Source organism: Chaetodon trifascialis, chromosome 13 (genome assembly GCF_039877785.1).
Source record: "Chaetodon trifascialis isolate fChaTrf1 chromosome 13, fChaTrf1.hap1, whole genome shotgun sequence".
Taxonomy (NCBI): Eukaryota; Metazoa; Chordata; class Actinopteri; order Chaetodontiformes; family Chaetodontidae; genus Chaetodon; species Chaetodon trifascialis.
Window position 1 is genome coordinate 23102501 of NC_092068.1, and position 13431 is coordinate 23115931.

A 13431-nucleotide genomic window follows, 5' to 3' on the forward strand; every position below is an offset into this window, starting at 1 on the left:
AAATTCCCCCCCGGCCCGGGCGTGCCCTCTGATTGGCTGGCTGCGTCGGCATGGCGAGACTCATTAGAGCCCAGCAGTAATTAAGAGTTGTTAGAAAGTGAATTCTCCAACCGCAGATTAGAAAATTAAACTATTTACTGATTACATATTAATAGAAGACAACAATGGCGCTTGCCATAAGCTTGGAAGGCAACCAAGGAATAAATCTGTGTACTTAATTACCATAAACAATGGGGGCATAGAAATGGAGTTTTATGCACACTCCCTCCTGTAATGTGTCTGATATCAGAAGACACTTGACAATTCTTGTTCAATTATCTCTATTATTTAATGTGCTGTGAACTGCCTCTGAGTAAATAAATTAACCACCCCAATTACTTGGGATTCATCTGGGGAGGGCCGCGGCGTAATAGAAAATGCCACAGAAAGCTGCATTGTGCCCAAACCAGGGGAGAGAGGGGGGAGGAGAGGAGATGTGTGGAGAAGGAGGGAGAGCAGGGGTGAGAGAAAGGAGACAGAAATAAAGATTCACAGGGATAAAAAGGAACAGAGCAAATAAAAAGCGGTGCACAGAGGCAGCGATGGTTCAGAAAGGAGAAAGAGACAAAGACAGATAAAAGAACGCTGACACGCAAAGCACAAAAAGTGAGCGTAAAAAAGGAATAATAATAATAATAAAAAAAGACTGTCAAAGACTGAACGCTTTGTGACAAACATTACACATGCATATATAAGCACAATGACAAACTCTACTGAGAGGAGAGAGGAAAAAAGAGGATGAGGGAATGACAAAGCATGCGATATCAAAGAAGGGGAATATTGAGGAGCAGCAGAGCACAGTGGATCTTCCCAGGCTTTCTGCTGCTGGAGCAGAGAGATGAACAATCAGTCATGGGTCAGCCGGTCTGTCTGCTCACATCTGCCCATCAGTCCTGCAGTGCCGTGCACTACCACAGCACCGCTGCACACTGAGCTCACCCAAACTTACCTCAAGAGGTCTGAATCATATGATCATATGCACTGCTGTGACATGCACCCTGCTTAGAGAGTCTGCTGTGTGTCTTAGCTCTGGGGATAATCTACAAGCATATACATTTATAAACATAGGGCTAAATATAAAACTTAAAATGGGAATAGACAATTATTTACGCAAATCTTAAGAGTACACTAAAGCGTGGCTAACCTCTACGTAGAGACTTGAAGAAGAGATCTGTCAAAACATGAATAGAACGACTTCCTCTATTCCTCATTATCTAATCTCTCGCTGGGATCTCATCTGAACTCCAGCTCAATTAAAAGAGAGGAAAGTGGTGTTGAATTTGATTTCCCTCCATCCTTTCTAAGAAAGGTCTGCTCTGAAAAGCTCAACTTTCAAGTTTGTAGATATTTGGTATTTCATAAACACGTGCTTTAGTCCAGATAAGAGAAGCTAAAGTGAAGCTGCCAGTAGATTGAGAGAGAGGTTCTTTGTGTTTCTAAGAGGATGCAGGGACGACGCTGCTTCCATGTGTTGAGTTTGTGCTGTACTACTAAGAACAGAGGAGAAAATATTGGTGTTTTCCTCCTGGCTCACTTTGGGAATAGACTAGTGGAGGCAGTTGATAAAGACTGGTGGCGGATTTCACAACCAGGTATCAGATCACACAGGTGAATAATTGACAACACGTTTTGTCCAACATGTACATTAATGCCCATGTAGTGTGCGCTTATGGTGCCAACAATATGAAATGAGTAAGTGAGTAAGTCCCTGGCATGCAGGGAACGCCCTTATCAAGATATGACAAAAGTAATAACTGTCCTAAACTCCAACCAGTCACTTGGACATCTAATTCGATACCGGGGATATTAAAGGACCTCTGCACATTTGCTCAACTTCAAAAAAGTGCCTGGCAGAAAACAAAATATCAACATGTGCTGGTAGCTGGAGGTAATTTCTCACTATGTCCCCTCGTGAAGTAAAGGGAGCAGTCAGATGTGATGGATCAATACCGGACGTTTTGCTTACAGCCAATCAGCCACAGCTTCAATCAGGCATTCTGGATCCAGAGAGAAATATCTATCATCTATGACAGCCTATAGAAAGGTGACCTCAGTTGCTGAGGTGATAAAGGTTAGTTTAGTTACCACCTGTCACTGGCACATCTCGCTCTGATGCCTCCAGACCTGGGCCTAAAGGCGCAATCCATAACCTATTGGATGAGTCTCTGGGATAAGTGCTGCAAAATGAGATATGGAAACAGAAATGCACTTTCAGGAAGTGAGAAAGGTGTTCAATATCGTGAGGCAACTTTCTTTTCCCTTGCTGTGATGCAATGCCAGAGTGGAATCAGTACTAATTTGAGGATTCATGTTTGCACTGAGCCTTAAATACAGACAGAAGCATACACTGACTACAGACAGATGCCTCATAGTTAAAGCATAAACATGGCTAACTGGACATGTTTCATTCCTGTTGATAAGCAGAACCAGCACTGAACAAATGTGGCACTTGAGGAGCTTTACAGTATATAATACATACCATATCACCCATTTATACTGCACTACATCATCCAGCAGTCAGTGTGTTGATGTGTGGAAACCACATTTTCTCGATTTCATTCCCCACTGATGTTATAAGGGGGTGAAAAGCAACCAAGGTGAATTTCTCTTCGTGATATCCTTTTATTATTTTGTCCTCGCCTTCCCTGTTGTCACCCTCTTCCTTTTCTACTGAATCATATTTTTCAGGAGGGGACCGCAGGTATATATATATTTATATAACCATATAAAGAGAAATCTTTATGGCTGAAGGTGTTTGGAAGTAAATAACCTGGCGTCTTGCTGGCTAGCGGCTGGTTTATCAGTGGGTGAAGAAGAAGAAGGAAAACAGCCCTTCAGATTGACACAATGGCATGCGCTCCGACAGGGGAAGAGGGCACAGAGGCAGGGAGGGAGGCGAAAAGCAAACACAACAAACGGAGGAGAGATAGTCTCGATATCACGACCCAAATGGGATGGGAAAGGTGAGCGTAAATCCCACCGCCCCAGTTTCCTTTTCTAAAACCCCCCTCTTCTATCCTTCCTGTTGCTTTTTTAGGATTTTGGGAGTTAAATCCACCAAGTTGGGTACTGATATATCAGAGAAAAGCATGAGAGCTGTTACTAAATGACTACAGAAACTACTGTAGCTTCACTTTCAGAACATTTGCAAATATAAAAATTTTACACTTCCTGGAACCATGCTTTTTTTTTTCAGCAGCATTCTTGGGTGAGGAATGGGATGGTTTAGTATCACAAATGGGATGCTATTCTCCAATTTCAGTTAGGGACTTAACGGAGCCAAGGCCCCTCTTTTGGCTCGGCACACTGTCTCATGTCTTAACAAGGCTTTACCCCCGGCCAAATCTTAAATAAAAACCTTCCGAATCTGGCTCCGTGCGCCAAACCAGATTGCACTTTGTATGCGCGGGTGTGTAAGCATTTGTGTGTGTCTGTCGTGGATTTGTGAACTGTGTCAGTGCTCATGTTGTGTTGCCTCGTGTTTTTTTTTTTTTTTTTTTTTTTTTAACATTTCTTTGCCTCTCCCTCTCTCCTCTCTTTAACTCACCCCCGTCTTTCCTTATACAGCATATCAATGAAGGCCAGATATGTACTAGGGGAAGGAGGGTGTGTGTGTGTGTGTGTGTAGCCGTGCATGGCTGAGCGCACTGTTCAATAGTGTGGAGGCTGGCTGGCTGGGGCCGTGGCTGGCAAACGGCTGCAGCGGAGACTTCGGCTGGGGCTCCGCTATCGCACCCAGTTATCGTTTCCCCCATGAAGGGCTCCCTTATCACCCCAGCCCAGAGAGGTCTCCCTTCTTCTCCCATCCCCGAGACACACTCCCCCTCTCTCTCCCTCCTCACCCACCCTTTCCCTCCCTTCTCCACCTCCTCCTCCCTCTACCCCCCCATCCCCTCCTTTCATATCCACCCAGCGCTCCGTCGTGCAACATTCAACCGAGAAGGGAGGGAGTGGGGGGCTTCAAAGGTTCTCTCTCACACAAACGCACACATAAATACACACACACAAACTCCCCGAGTGCACATGCGTGTGTATGTGCGTGCGTACGCTCAATTTGCCAAAACAGTTTTTCCAGTGTAATTGGGCTTGGGGTACCTGTGTCCATGAGATAGCGCAGCCTCTTCTCCACGCGAGCTGCTCGGGCGTCTATGTGCCTCTGCTCGCTCTCCAGTGCAGACAGCTCCCCAACCACATACTGACTGGTGTCTTTGAACGCCTTCTGTCAACCAGAGAGAGAGAGTGAGAGAGGGAGAGAGTGAGAGAGAGAATGGTTATGAGAGAAAAGGAAGAGTAGTGCGATATAGCATTAAACAGAGACAGAGGAAAAACGACAGAGGGACGAGACAGAATGAGGGGGAACGGAGAAATACAGAGATGGAATGAGGCATAGAGGTAACAGGCATAGAAGAAGAGAAGAATGAGGAAGAAATGAAAAGATAAAAAGCAGAGGGAGGAGAGTGAAAATGTATGAATAGATGAGCAGAGCGACTACAAATCTTCCATATATAAAACAAAAGAGAATTTCGCCAGAGAAGAGTTTACTTTGACGAAAGCAGATAACAAATAAAGCCAATGACAAACTGTTGCTGCCTCTCGTTTTGTCTGAGCTTTGAATTCCTCTCACAGCTTCAAACACTGTGTAACGCAAAGGGCAGCAAAGCTTTTAATACCTCATCAGAGTACTGCGAATGAAGCACATCTTCATTCACACCAAACAATGACACATGCAAAGATAACATTTGCAAACTTAAAGGAATTATCTTATATAACCATCGGCCATGACACTGATCAAATTTACTTGATGACATACATTAAGTGGGACTAAACAGGTGGGGAGCTTTAGTTAAACCCATTCTTGTATAAATAAGAGGGGCTGGAGTGTAGCCTTTAAAATGGGCCTCATCGATCTCCTTCAATCTTCCTGGTTTCTGTTTACAGCTTTAACCTCTTTGCTGCTAAAAACTTGGTGAAGGAAGGGATCATAATCAAAGGTAGGATCAGTAAAAGACAGTAGCCACAATGAACAGGGGGGATGAAGAGCTGCAGGCGACAGGCATCGACTCAAACCAGTTGCTCACAGCACACTGATGGACTTAACACAACTGTGCTGATTAATCAATGATCAGTTAATCATTTACATCCCTGACCGCACTTTGAGCTTGCGTACATTGTCAAGTTATGTCTCATACTGTTCACATCAAATGCTCAATCATGGCGACTGCATGCAATCACCATGAGCGTCCATGTGTAACTGCTAACTTTTACAGTGGACGTCCATAATGTGGTAATTATCTAGCAAGCTGTATATTGTATCTAAAAGCACAAAAGCTATTTGAATAAGTAATGTCGTGTCTGACTCACATGGTGAATATTTAGATGCAGAGGAAAACAGATGTGGGGAGACATCAGCATCGACAGACGTCACATGAATCATGTAACAAGTTGTTTAAACTTGTCTTCCTCTTTAACATTCATTTTTTGCAGTGTAGTCTTAACTCAGCTGCAGGTTAAAACATTCGTCTTTCTTCCAGCTTCTCATGTACAAAAGCACCATCCACTCCACAACTCAGACACACATACACACCCATCACTCCATAACTATATGCACTTAATACACACTCCATCCCTGACCCCTCTTCACCTCTGTCTCCTGACTGCTTGCTATTCTCCAGAGAAGCTCCTCTGAGTGAGGAGAAATGTTTATTCAAATTCACTACTGAGGATGCATCCGAAAAAATATCTCCATTTTATTGCTGATGCACTTCATTTTTCTTAATGGGAAGGAGAACTAGTGAACAGGAGAGAGAAAGTTTTTTTTTCCATTCCACCCAGGCCAGCACTTTTCCCCTGTACTCTGTGCAGCATGTGAGCGCGTGCCTCTGTGCACGTGTGATTTGTCCGAATGTGTGTGTGTGTGTGTGTGTGTGTGTGTGTTGATTCCCAGCAGCCTCTCTCCCCCCCCCCCCCCTCCTCATCCTTGCGCGCTCTCGCTCTATCACCATATTTTTCCTTGGCAAATCAATTTTACACATGATCAGCCCACTCCCCTTGCCGCGCTCGGCCCAGCCGTAATTAAGAGGAGGGAAATTACCATATATATTATATTAATGCAAACATCATTCAGCAGGTAATTCTTGGCTGATCGGGATAATGGAAAGGTTGAACACCCATTAACCCTGGGGCCCAGGCACTGGGAGGAGGAGGAGGAGGGTGTGTGTGTGTGTGTGTGTGTGTGTGTGTGTGTGTGTGGGACTGGGGTGGAGGGTGTAGGGTCGAGGGTAGGAGAGAGCTGCTTGGGAAGAGAGATTCACCCCTTGGTCTCCATTGGCGCACACACTCACTGAAATAATAGCATTCTTGCAGACACACACTTCGTACGCACAAGTTCAAACACAAGCTCAGAAGAGAGTGTGAGTGAGCGAGTGTGTACGCTTGAAGGACATGTAGGCACACGATTTCTCTGCAGACGCACACACACACACCTCTAAATGGCAGGGCAGCTGATATCTACCATTGTTATAATTAAAACGACAGTCTGTTAGATCAATACTTGGATGTCTGTGTGGAGAGGAGAGGACAGTAGAGTGAGGGAGAGGGTGAGATTGTGTGCGAGAGGAGGAGAGGTGGACAAGGTGAAGAGGAGGAGGGAAGTTTAAACATAGAGGGAGCCCAGAGAGGAGCACAGTGATAGATTTATCTAAGACAAGTCAGGAAGAAAGCTGACTAACAGGAAATATAAAAAAGACTAAGTGGGAGTGATGAAGAGATACAACCTCTGACCTCACTCCCAATCCCTAACTCCCCTTTTCCCCCTGCCATGGCTTCATAAAGCTGAGCATGACGGAGCAAAAACCGAGTCAAGAGGTGATACCTGGGCCGATCACAGTAACTCATTTTCAAGGTATGCTTTTACAAACCCTTTGCAAGCAAAAGTATGATTCTCACAAGAGGGAAAGAAAATAACAGACCTCCTCTTCAAATGGTCTGCGGATGTCCAGCTCCGTTGGTGAACCTCTGTCTTCCTCGGCCCTCCTCAGATCCTCAGGAACAGACTTCTGTCTCTTCACCTCTGGTGGGATGAAGGACAGGAAGGAGCGTGAAAGGGAAACAAAGGATGTATGACTATTCCTGAGAAAGCCTGATATCTGTCTGTCAAACAAGTGACGGCATTTCCACATAAAAGTCCTCCTACTTTATGGATGTAAGATTTCTTTTTGGTGACTTATTCAGCTGTTATTGATGGTTCACTTGAAAAATGTATTAAAAACAGGAAATTTTCAGTATTTATTTATTCTTTTTATTAAAAAAAAGGAAAGGAGGACAGTGAAGGAAGACCTTCCTCACAATGCTGGTTTCAAACAGCAGACAGGCCACTCATTATGACAGACTCAAAGTATCTGTGCACCTCCTGCCATTTACCTGCTCTCAGGTGTGAAGTGGATGAATGCATCCAGTGTTGCTGTGTGCAAACATGCCTCCCTGGGTAAATACTGTATGCATTGTGTGCGTGTGTTGAATTGTCCCTCACCTGGTCTGCTCTCCACATACTGGCTGAAAGACTTCAGCTGTGTTTTCCTGACTGCAGAATCCTTGTTGAAGACCACCGGACTACGCAACCTCTCAGTCGCTCTGCGCAGCCGCTCTGCTCGCAGCTCCTCAGCGTTATTCTGTCGCACAGAGAAAATGTGCATTCAGTTTGGACAAGTGTTGCTTTCTGTTAATGCGACATGTCACAGGAAAATAACAGGTTCGAGGTTACTTGTAATTGCACTGAGCGAGAAGTTGAGGCTCCAGTATTTCTGGTGGTGCACTCACACCTCGGAAAAGCTTAATCTTCAGAGCCTAAAACAACCACAGCACAATGTAACTACAACAGAGTGCATGCACAGCCGTGACATTTCAGTTGTCTGTCCAAAGGTGATGGTTTTCCTCTCAACACGTAAAACTCAATGAGAGCAACTGATGAACACAAAGAACTTCAAGAAGTGCACAGAGAGAACTCTAAACAATGGCTGCAAACTACCAGGAAACCTCCACACACAAATGATTAAACTTCAAATTACTGACTTTAAAAAACAATGTCGGCAATTAGCCTCATCTACTATTCTGTCATCCTGTACCAGCCACTTAGATCTGCTCTCAGGCTTTTATTAGGCAGCTGTTTTAGTGTTTCACAGCTGCTCTGTGATTACTGCGATCAAACACACACACAGCATTAGTGCACGTGTAAACACACGCACGTGAATGCACCTACCGACAGGCCATGAGATAAATCTGGTTGGTATGTTAGCTATAGTGTGGTTTGTGTAAACACTTCTCTCTCTCTCTCTCTCTCTCACACACACACACACACACCCACACCCACACCCACACACACCCACACACACACACACACACACACACACACACACACACACACACACACATCCTCACTCATGAGAGAGACAAAAAGGAGGCAATTAACTTGACTTTCAACAAAACCCTGAGCCAGAAAATATATTCAGATTATGCAAAATGCAAAAAAAACGCTATTGTTTTCAAAGTGAACATGTGTTAAAAAGCTACACGCTCGCTTCTCCCACTATCAAAAACGGCATGCAGAAATGCTTTATTACCAGGCCTCCAAATATGCCAAGCCGAGTGGAAAAGAAACTGACTCGGGCTAAGATTGACGTTGTGGCAACGTTAATAAGACGGCGAAACGTGTAATAAAGTCGACAATTAGGGCAAACATGTTCCACTGCTTGAGACGGAGGGAGATAGTCAAGCAGGGTGTGCAGAGCGAGGAAAGCTAATAGAGACGATGCGGCCGCGGAACAAGCTGGAGATGGGGAGTTGTTAGTTTAGCTTCAGATTATTGACTTTCAAAAACAATGTCAGCAATTAGTCTGTCCTCACTTTGCTTTGTCTGATAGTCTGTCAGCGTCCTCCAGCCTCTTCAAACCTCATGTCAAGCCAAATCGAGGCAAATTTATTTATGAAGTGCTCGGTACAAAATGCCCAATTAAAGATTTGAAAAGACAAGGCCAGAGGCTGCATGTGTGAGTGCTGCTGCTTGTTTGGGTGCGTGCAAACTTTAAGGGCAGCACCAAGGCAGTCCAGGAGAGCAGAGAGAGCATTTAAATTACTGATTGCAGGAAGAGACAAAGGCCTTCTCTCACTCCACTGATGCTTTTTGCTTCCTTTCTAAATGAAACTAAATTGATCCTCTCCATCTTCCAATGAAAAGTGACATCACAAAGAAGAGTTGGTATGGACCAGAGTCCATCAAGTGGCTGATTTTACGAGCATTTCATTTGTTTGTTTGCAGGAAAAGTGTAACAATCACTGATAATTGGATGTCAAAGGATTTACTGGTTTAATGTTGCTGTCCTTGTCATATTTTCTTTTTTTGTGTGTGTTGACTGGTAAAAACTGCAAGCCCCTGCAATATCTACAGGGAACTGTTGATTTAGCAAAAGAGTAAATCTCTGGGGACACTGATTAGGACACTGAGGCTGTCTACCCAATTATTGCTTATTGTTTAACTCTTGTGAGTCACTTTCCAACCAGAGCTGAATGAACACCACATATCAACATGATAGTGACCAAAGACAACACCTCTACTGGCCTTCAACACCTTAAAAAGTCTTTCTTCATCACACACACAGAGGACACCTGCCCACTTGGCTCCCCCTCCGTCTCACTTTCACACTCTGGGACAAGCAGATATTAGGGTGTCCCCCCCCGCCTCCCTCCCTTTTTACTCCCTCTCTTTCGCTCTCCCTCTCTTTATCTCTTATCGCTGCTATCATCGCACCGTGGCAGCGGTGAGTCAGTGCTTTTGGTGTGTGTGAGTCTGTGTATGCGCATGCAGGGGGCTGCGTGACTAACGTTGCAGTCTGCTGAGCGTCGCATGCCCTTATCGTGCGCTACCAAGGCTGCGCATACACACAATCGCTAATGAGAGGGAGAGAGTGTGTGATGTTCCTGCAGGTCGTTCCACCCGCCTGAAGGACTTTTGGGATGCCCAGTCCTCTTGGGACAAGACAGTTTATCCTTTTTTTTAAAGGACAGAAAAGTGAAGTCATACAACTGCACATAAACACACATTAATTAACTGCTCTGTGTTGAGCATATTCATATCAATAAGCAGCACCAACATTTGAGCTGAGTACAAATTTTGGGATTTTTAAAGTCCAATATCATAATGACAGTTTGGATGGATTAATCGGTCGATATTCAAATTAGCTGTAAAAAAACAAGGTGGGAGCATTTTTTCTCAAGAAGCATGAAGGAAATCTCTTAGTTAAGGGCCCAGTAGTTGTAGAATATGGTTAATAAGGCATTCGATTTAATGGTGAATATGTGTAACCTAATATAAAGTATTACCTTCAAGTCTCAGCTGGGCTGGAAACTGATTTCTGTTTGCCTGATCAAAACATCTTTTGACCCAGTCACACACTAGGACTGTTTCATGACACGACATAAAAATCATACCTGTTGCACCCCCCATCCTAAAATGCAATGACTAATCATCATTTTTAGCTCCTGTGCAAACTGTAGATATTCACTACAAGATGGTGACAATCAGTGGAGTAGATGACACTCGACATTCACACACATTCAAAGTCTGATGGTGATGGAGCTGCAGGTGTTGATGCTGACTCAGCAGAAGTTTGCGGTTCAATCAAAAATCAAATATGAGGCAGAATGAGGGGCTGAATGCACTTTTGGGCCAAGTTTTCTGGTCAGGGTTATGTGTCAACCAAATGGTGATTCTACCTCTGTGAGGGTCAAGTGGTGCACGCATAACGCACTCCTTTAGCCATAAAGCACTCAGCCTGTCAGGCTTTGAACACAAGAGGGTGTTTATGTGAATCGATGATCAAAGACACCCTGTGTCACCATAAGCACGGAGGGTTTCACTTGTACGCACTCACGCACACACACACACACCTTATTCCTCTTGACATTCAAAATCAATTAAACAGACGTTAAGAATGGTCGACTACTTGTTGTCGACTCAATATTCACATCAGAAGATATAGTAAACACATGGAGCAGCATCAACCCCCCTTCCCACCAACAGGCGCACACACACACACACACACACACACACACACACACACACACACACACACACACACACACACACACACACACACACACACACACACACACACACACACACACACAGTCTGAAAAGGTCATAGTCAATAGAGGGGGACTACTACATGTTATATCGGGCATTATGATGCCAGCGTGTGTGTCTCATGGGTTTAGACACACTATACGGACACGAAAGGGATAAACTATGGTCTAACATGAAGTGGTCCAACTGACTGATGTGTACACAGGGTCAGTCGGCTGACAACCAGGGTCAATCGGACCTGATTGATTGGATGACCCTTTGATGGTGTGTGGGTGTGTGTGGGTGTGTGTGTGTGTGTGTGTGGGGGGGGGGGAAATACAAAAAAAAAAAAAGATACAGTTCCCAGAGGGTGTTTTGAGGTGAGTATATGCGTACCTCCGACCCTTCTGCAGGGCTGAGTGGGGATGTGGAGGAGGCAGTGGGCGAGGATGAGGAGGAGGTGGAGGATGGGGATGAAGGGGAGGTGACTCTTCTTGGGTTGGCGTCCACTAGCTTCTTCAGCTTCAGATCCACATGCTTACTGTTTGTACCTGGAGGGGGAGAGAGAGGATAGTGAGTACAAACAATGGGTATGTATACTTCAAGAATACATAGAAACAACAAAACATAACAAAATTACTGAGCAAACCTGAGACATGTGGAGTGAACAAAAGCACAGAAGGTGGCACAGAAAACACACACATACACAATGACAGAGACAACTTGGTTTGCATTCATGTACACACACACTTGGGCAAAGCCATTGATAAGGAACATATACACTCTAACACATGAGTGGGGAGATACACAGCATACTGTACTGTGTGTATATATAAATATGATGTGAGACAGATAGAGATCTGGACAGACTCGGCAGCCTTAAGTCCTGTTTGTACTGCAGAGAGCTCCTGAGGTACACAGTGTACATCGACTATCACCATGGTAACCACAGGGCAAGATGGAGGGAAAGAGAAAATGGTTCGTTCTTTAAGTGCTTGTTCTCTCACACTCTTTCTCAGGAGCTTATAATATTTAGCAAGTCCAGGCTAGTAAAAACTTTGATTACAGGAGTGTAATGACACACACTGCATCGGTACCATGAAGTATGGCCTACTAATGAGGACATTATAACCTTTGTGAGAGTAGAATCTATTCCATTTTTTTCCAGTTCGACCACATTTTTTGAGTTTTTGGGTTAAAAACTTTGAGCAATCAAATTCTTTTCACACTCATGCTGAAGTAATCGTCTGTTCTGATGTTCTTCTTTTTATTAAAGGCTTTACCGCTTTAGCACCTTTCACATTAATTTCCTCCAAAACTATCATGCGATTCTCCCTCAGTCCATCCGCCAAACCTAACCTCCTCCCATCTGTCCCTCGTTTCCTTCCCTCCCTGCTCCCTCGGTCTCCCTCTCTGCCTTCCAGTCGCTGTGTACAGCTTTATTTTCCAGGGACTGGTAACCACAGCTCCCCTGCCAGGACAGACCACTGCACTGAACAAGATGAAAGGACGGGAGGGCAACCGTTTCATGTGTCACCTCCCTCTGTGACACACACACACACACACACACACACACACACACACACACACACACACACACACACACACACACACACACACACACACACACACACACACATATCCCATGATGCATGCATACAGATGCCAGACATAGACACACTCTCTTTAACTTTGTCACAAACACACACACGAGGACATACAGAGTGGAGGAGGCGGGGTGAACGACCTGGGCTGCAGGAAAGGGGAAAACATTTACAGTGTATCGGCGACACTTTTACCATCACCACCATCCAAATTTCTTTTAGGACTACATAAACATACCACCAACAAAGAACAAAAAAGAGCAACATAAAAACAAAACAGAGCAGAGATACTGCGCTTCAAAGGCGGAGGAGGCATTTGTCTGTTTTCATGTTTGTTTCTTCTCACTGTACTCTCACCTATCTCACATCGGCAGGAAATTGACGAAGCAAATAAAATAAATTAAATACAAAACAAATTAATTAGTTTACCTCTGAAGATTTGAGCAAATGCTTTCCTGAAGATATGATTTTATTTTTGTCTGGGGAGCACTTTTCTGAGTTTATTAATTACTACTTAAAGAAGTTTCTAATGAAAGAAAATGCAGGAAAAAAAACACCAACAACAACATAACAGCACCCGACACGACGGTACTGTAAGTTAGCTCCATCTGCAAAGCAGCAACGTGTACAGAGCCAATAGGATGCAGGGGTCAGAGGGGTAGCAGAGGATAAGTC

The 13431-nt window shown here is 44.4% G+C and overlaps 1 protein-coding gene across 6 annotated transcripts in view; it reads right to left on the reverse strand.

Moving 5' to 3' along the window:
- ehbp1 (EH domain binding protein 1) overlaps positions 1-13431 on the reverse strand; it is a 133237-nt gene that overhangs the window by 28333 nt on the left and 91473 nt on the right. For 5 of the 6 annotated variants that reach the window (XM_070977124.1, XM_070977126.1, XM_070977129.1 and 2 more), the window contains 4 exons: positions 11549-11703; positions 7568-7706; positions 7008-7108; positions 4135-4258 (listed from right to left, as the gene is read on the reverse strand). In XM_070977124.1, coding sequence (XP_070833225.1) covers positions 4135-4258; positions 7008-7108; positions 7568-7706; positions 11549-11703 — 519 coding nt within the window. The remainder of the gene's footprint in view (positions 1-4134; positions 4259-7007; positions 7109-7567; positions 7707-11548; positions 11704-13431) is intronic. The other variant, XM_070977125.1, reaches the window with a different exon arrangement.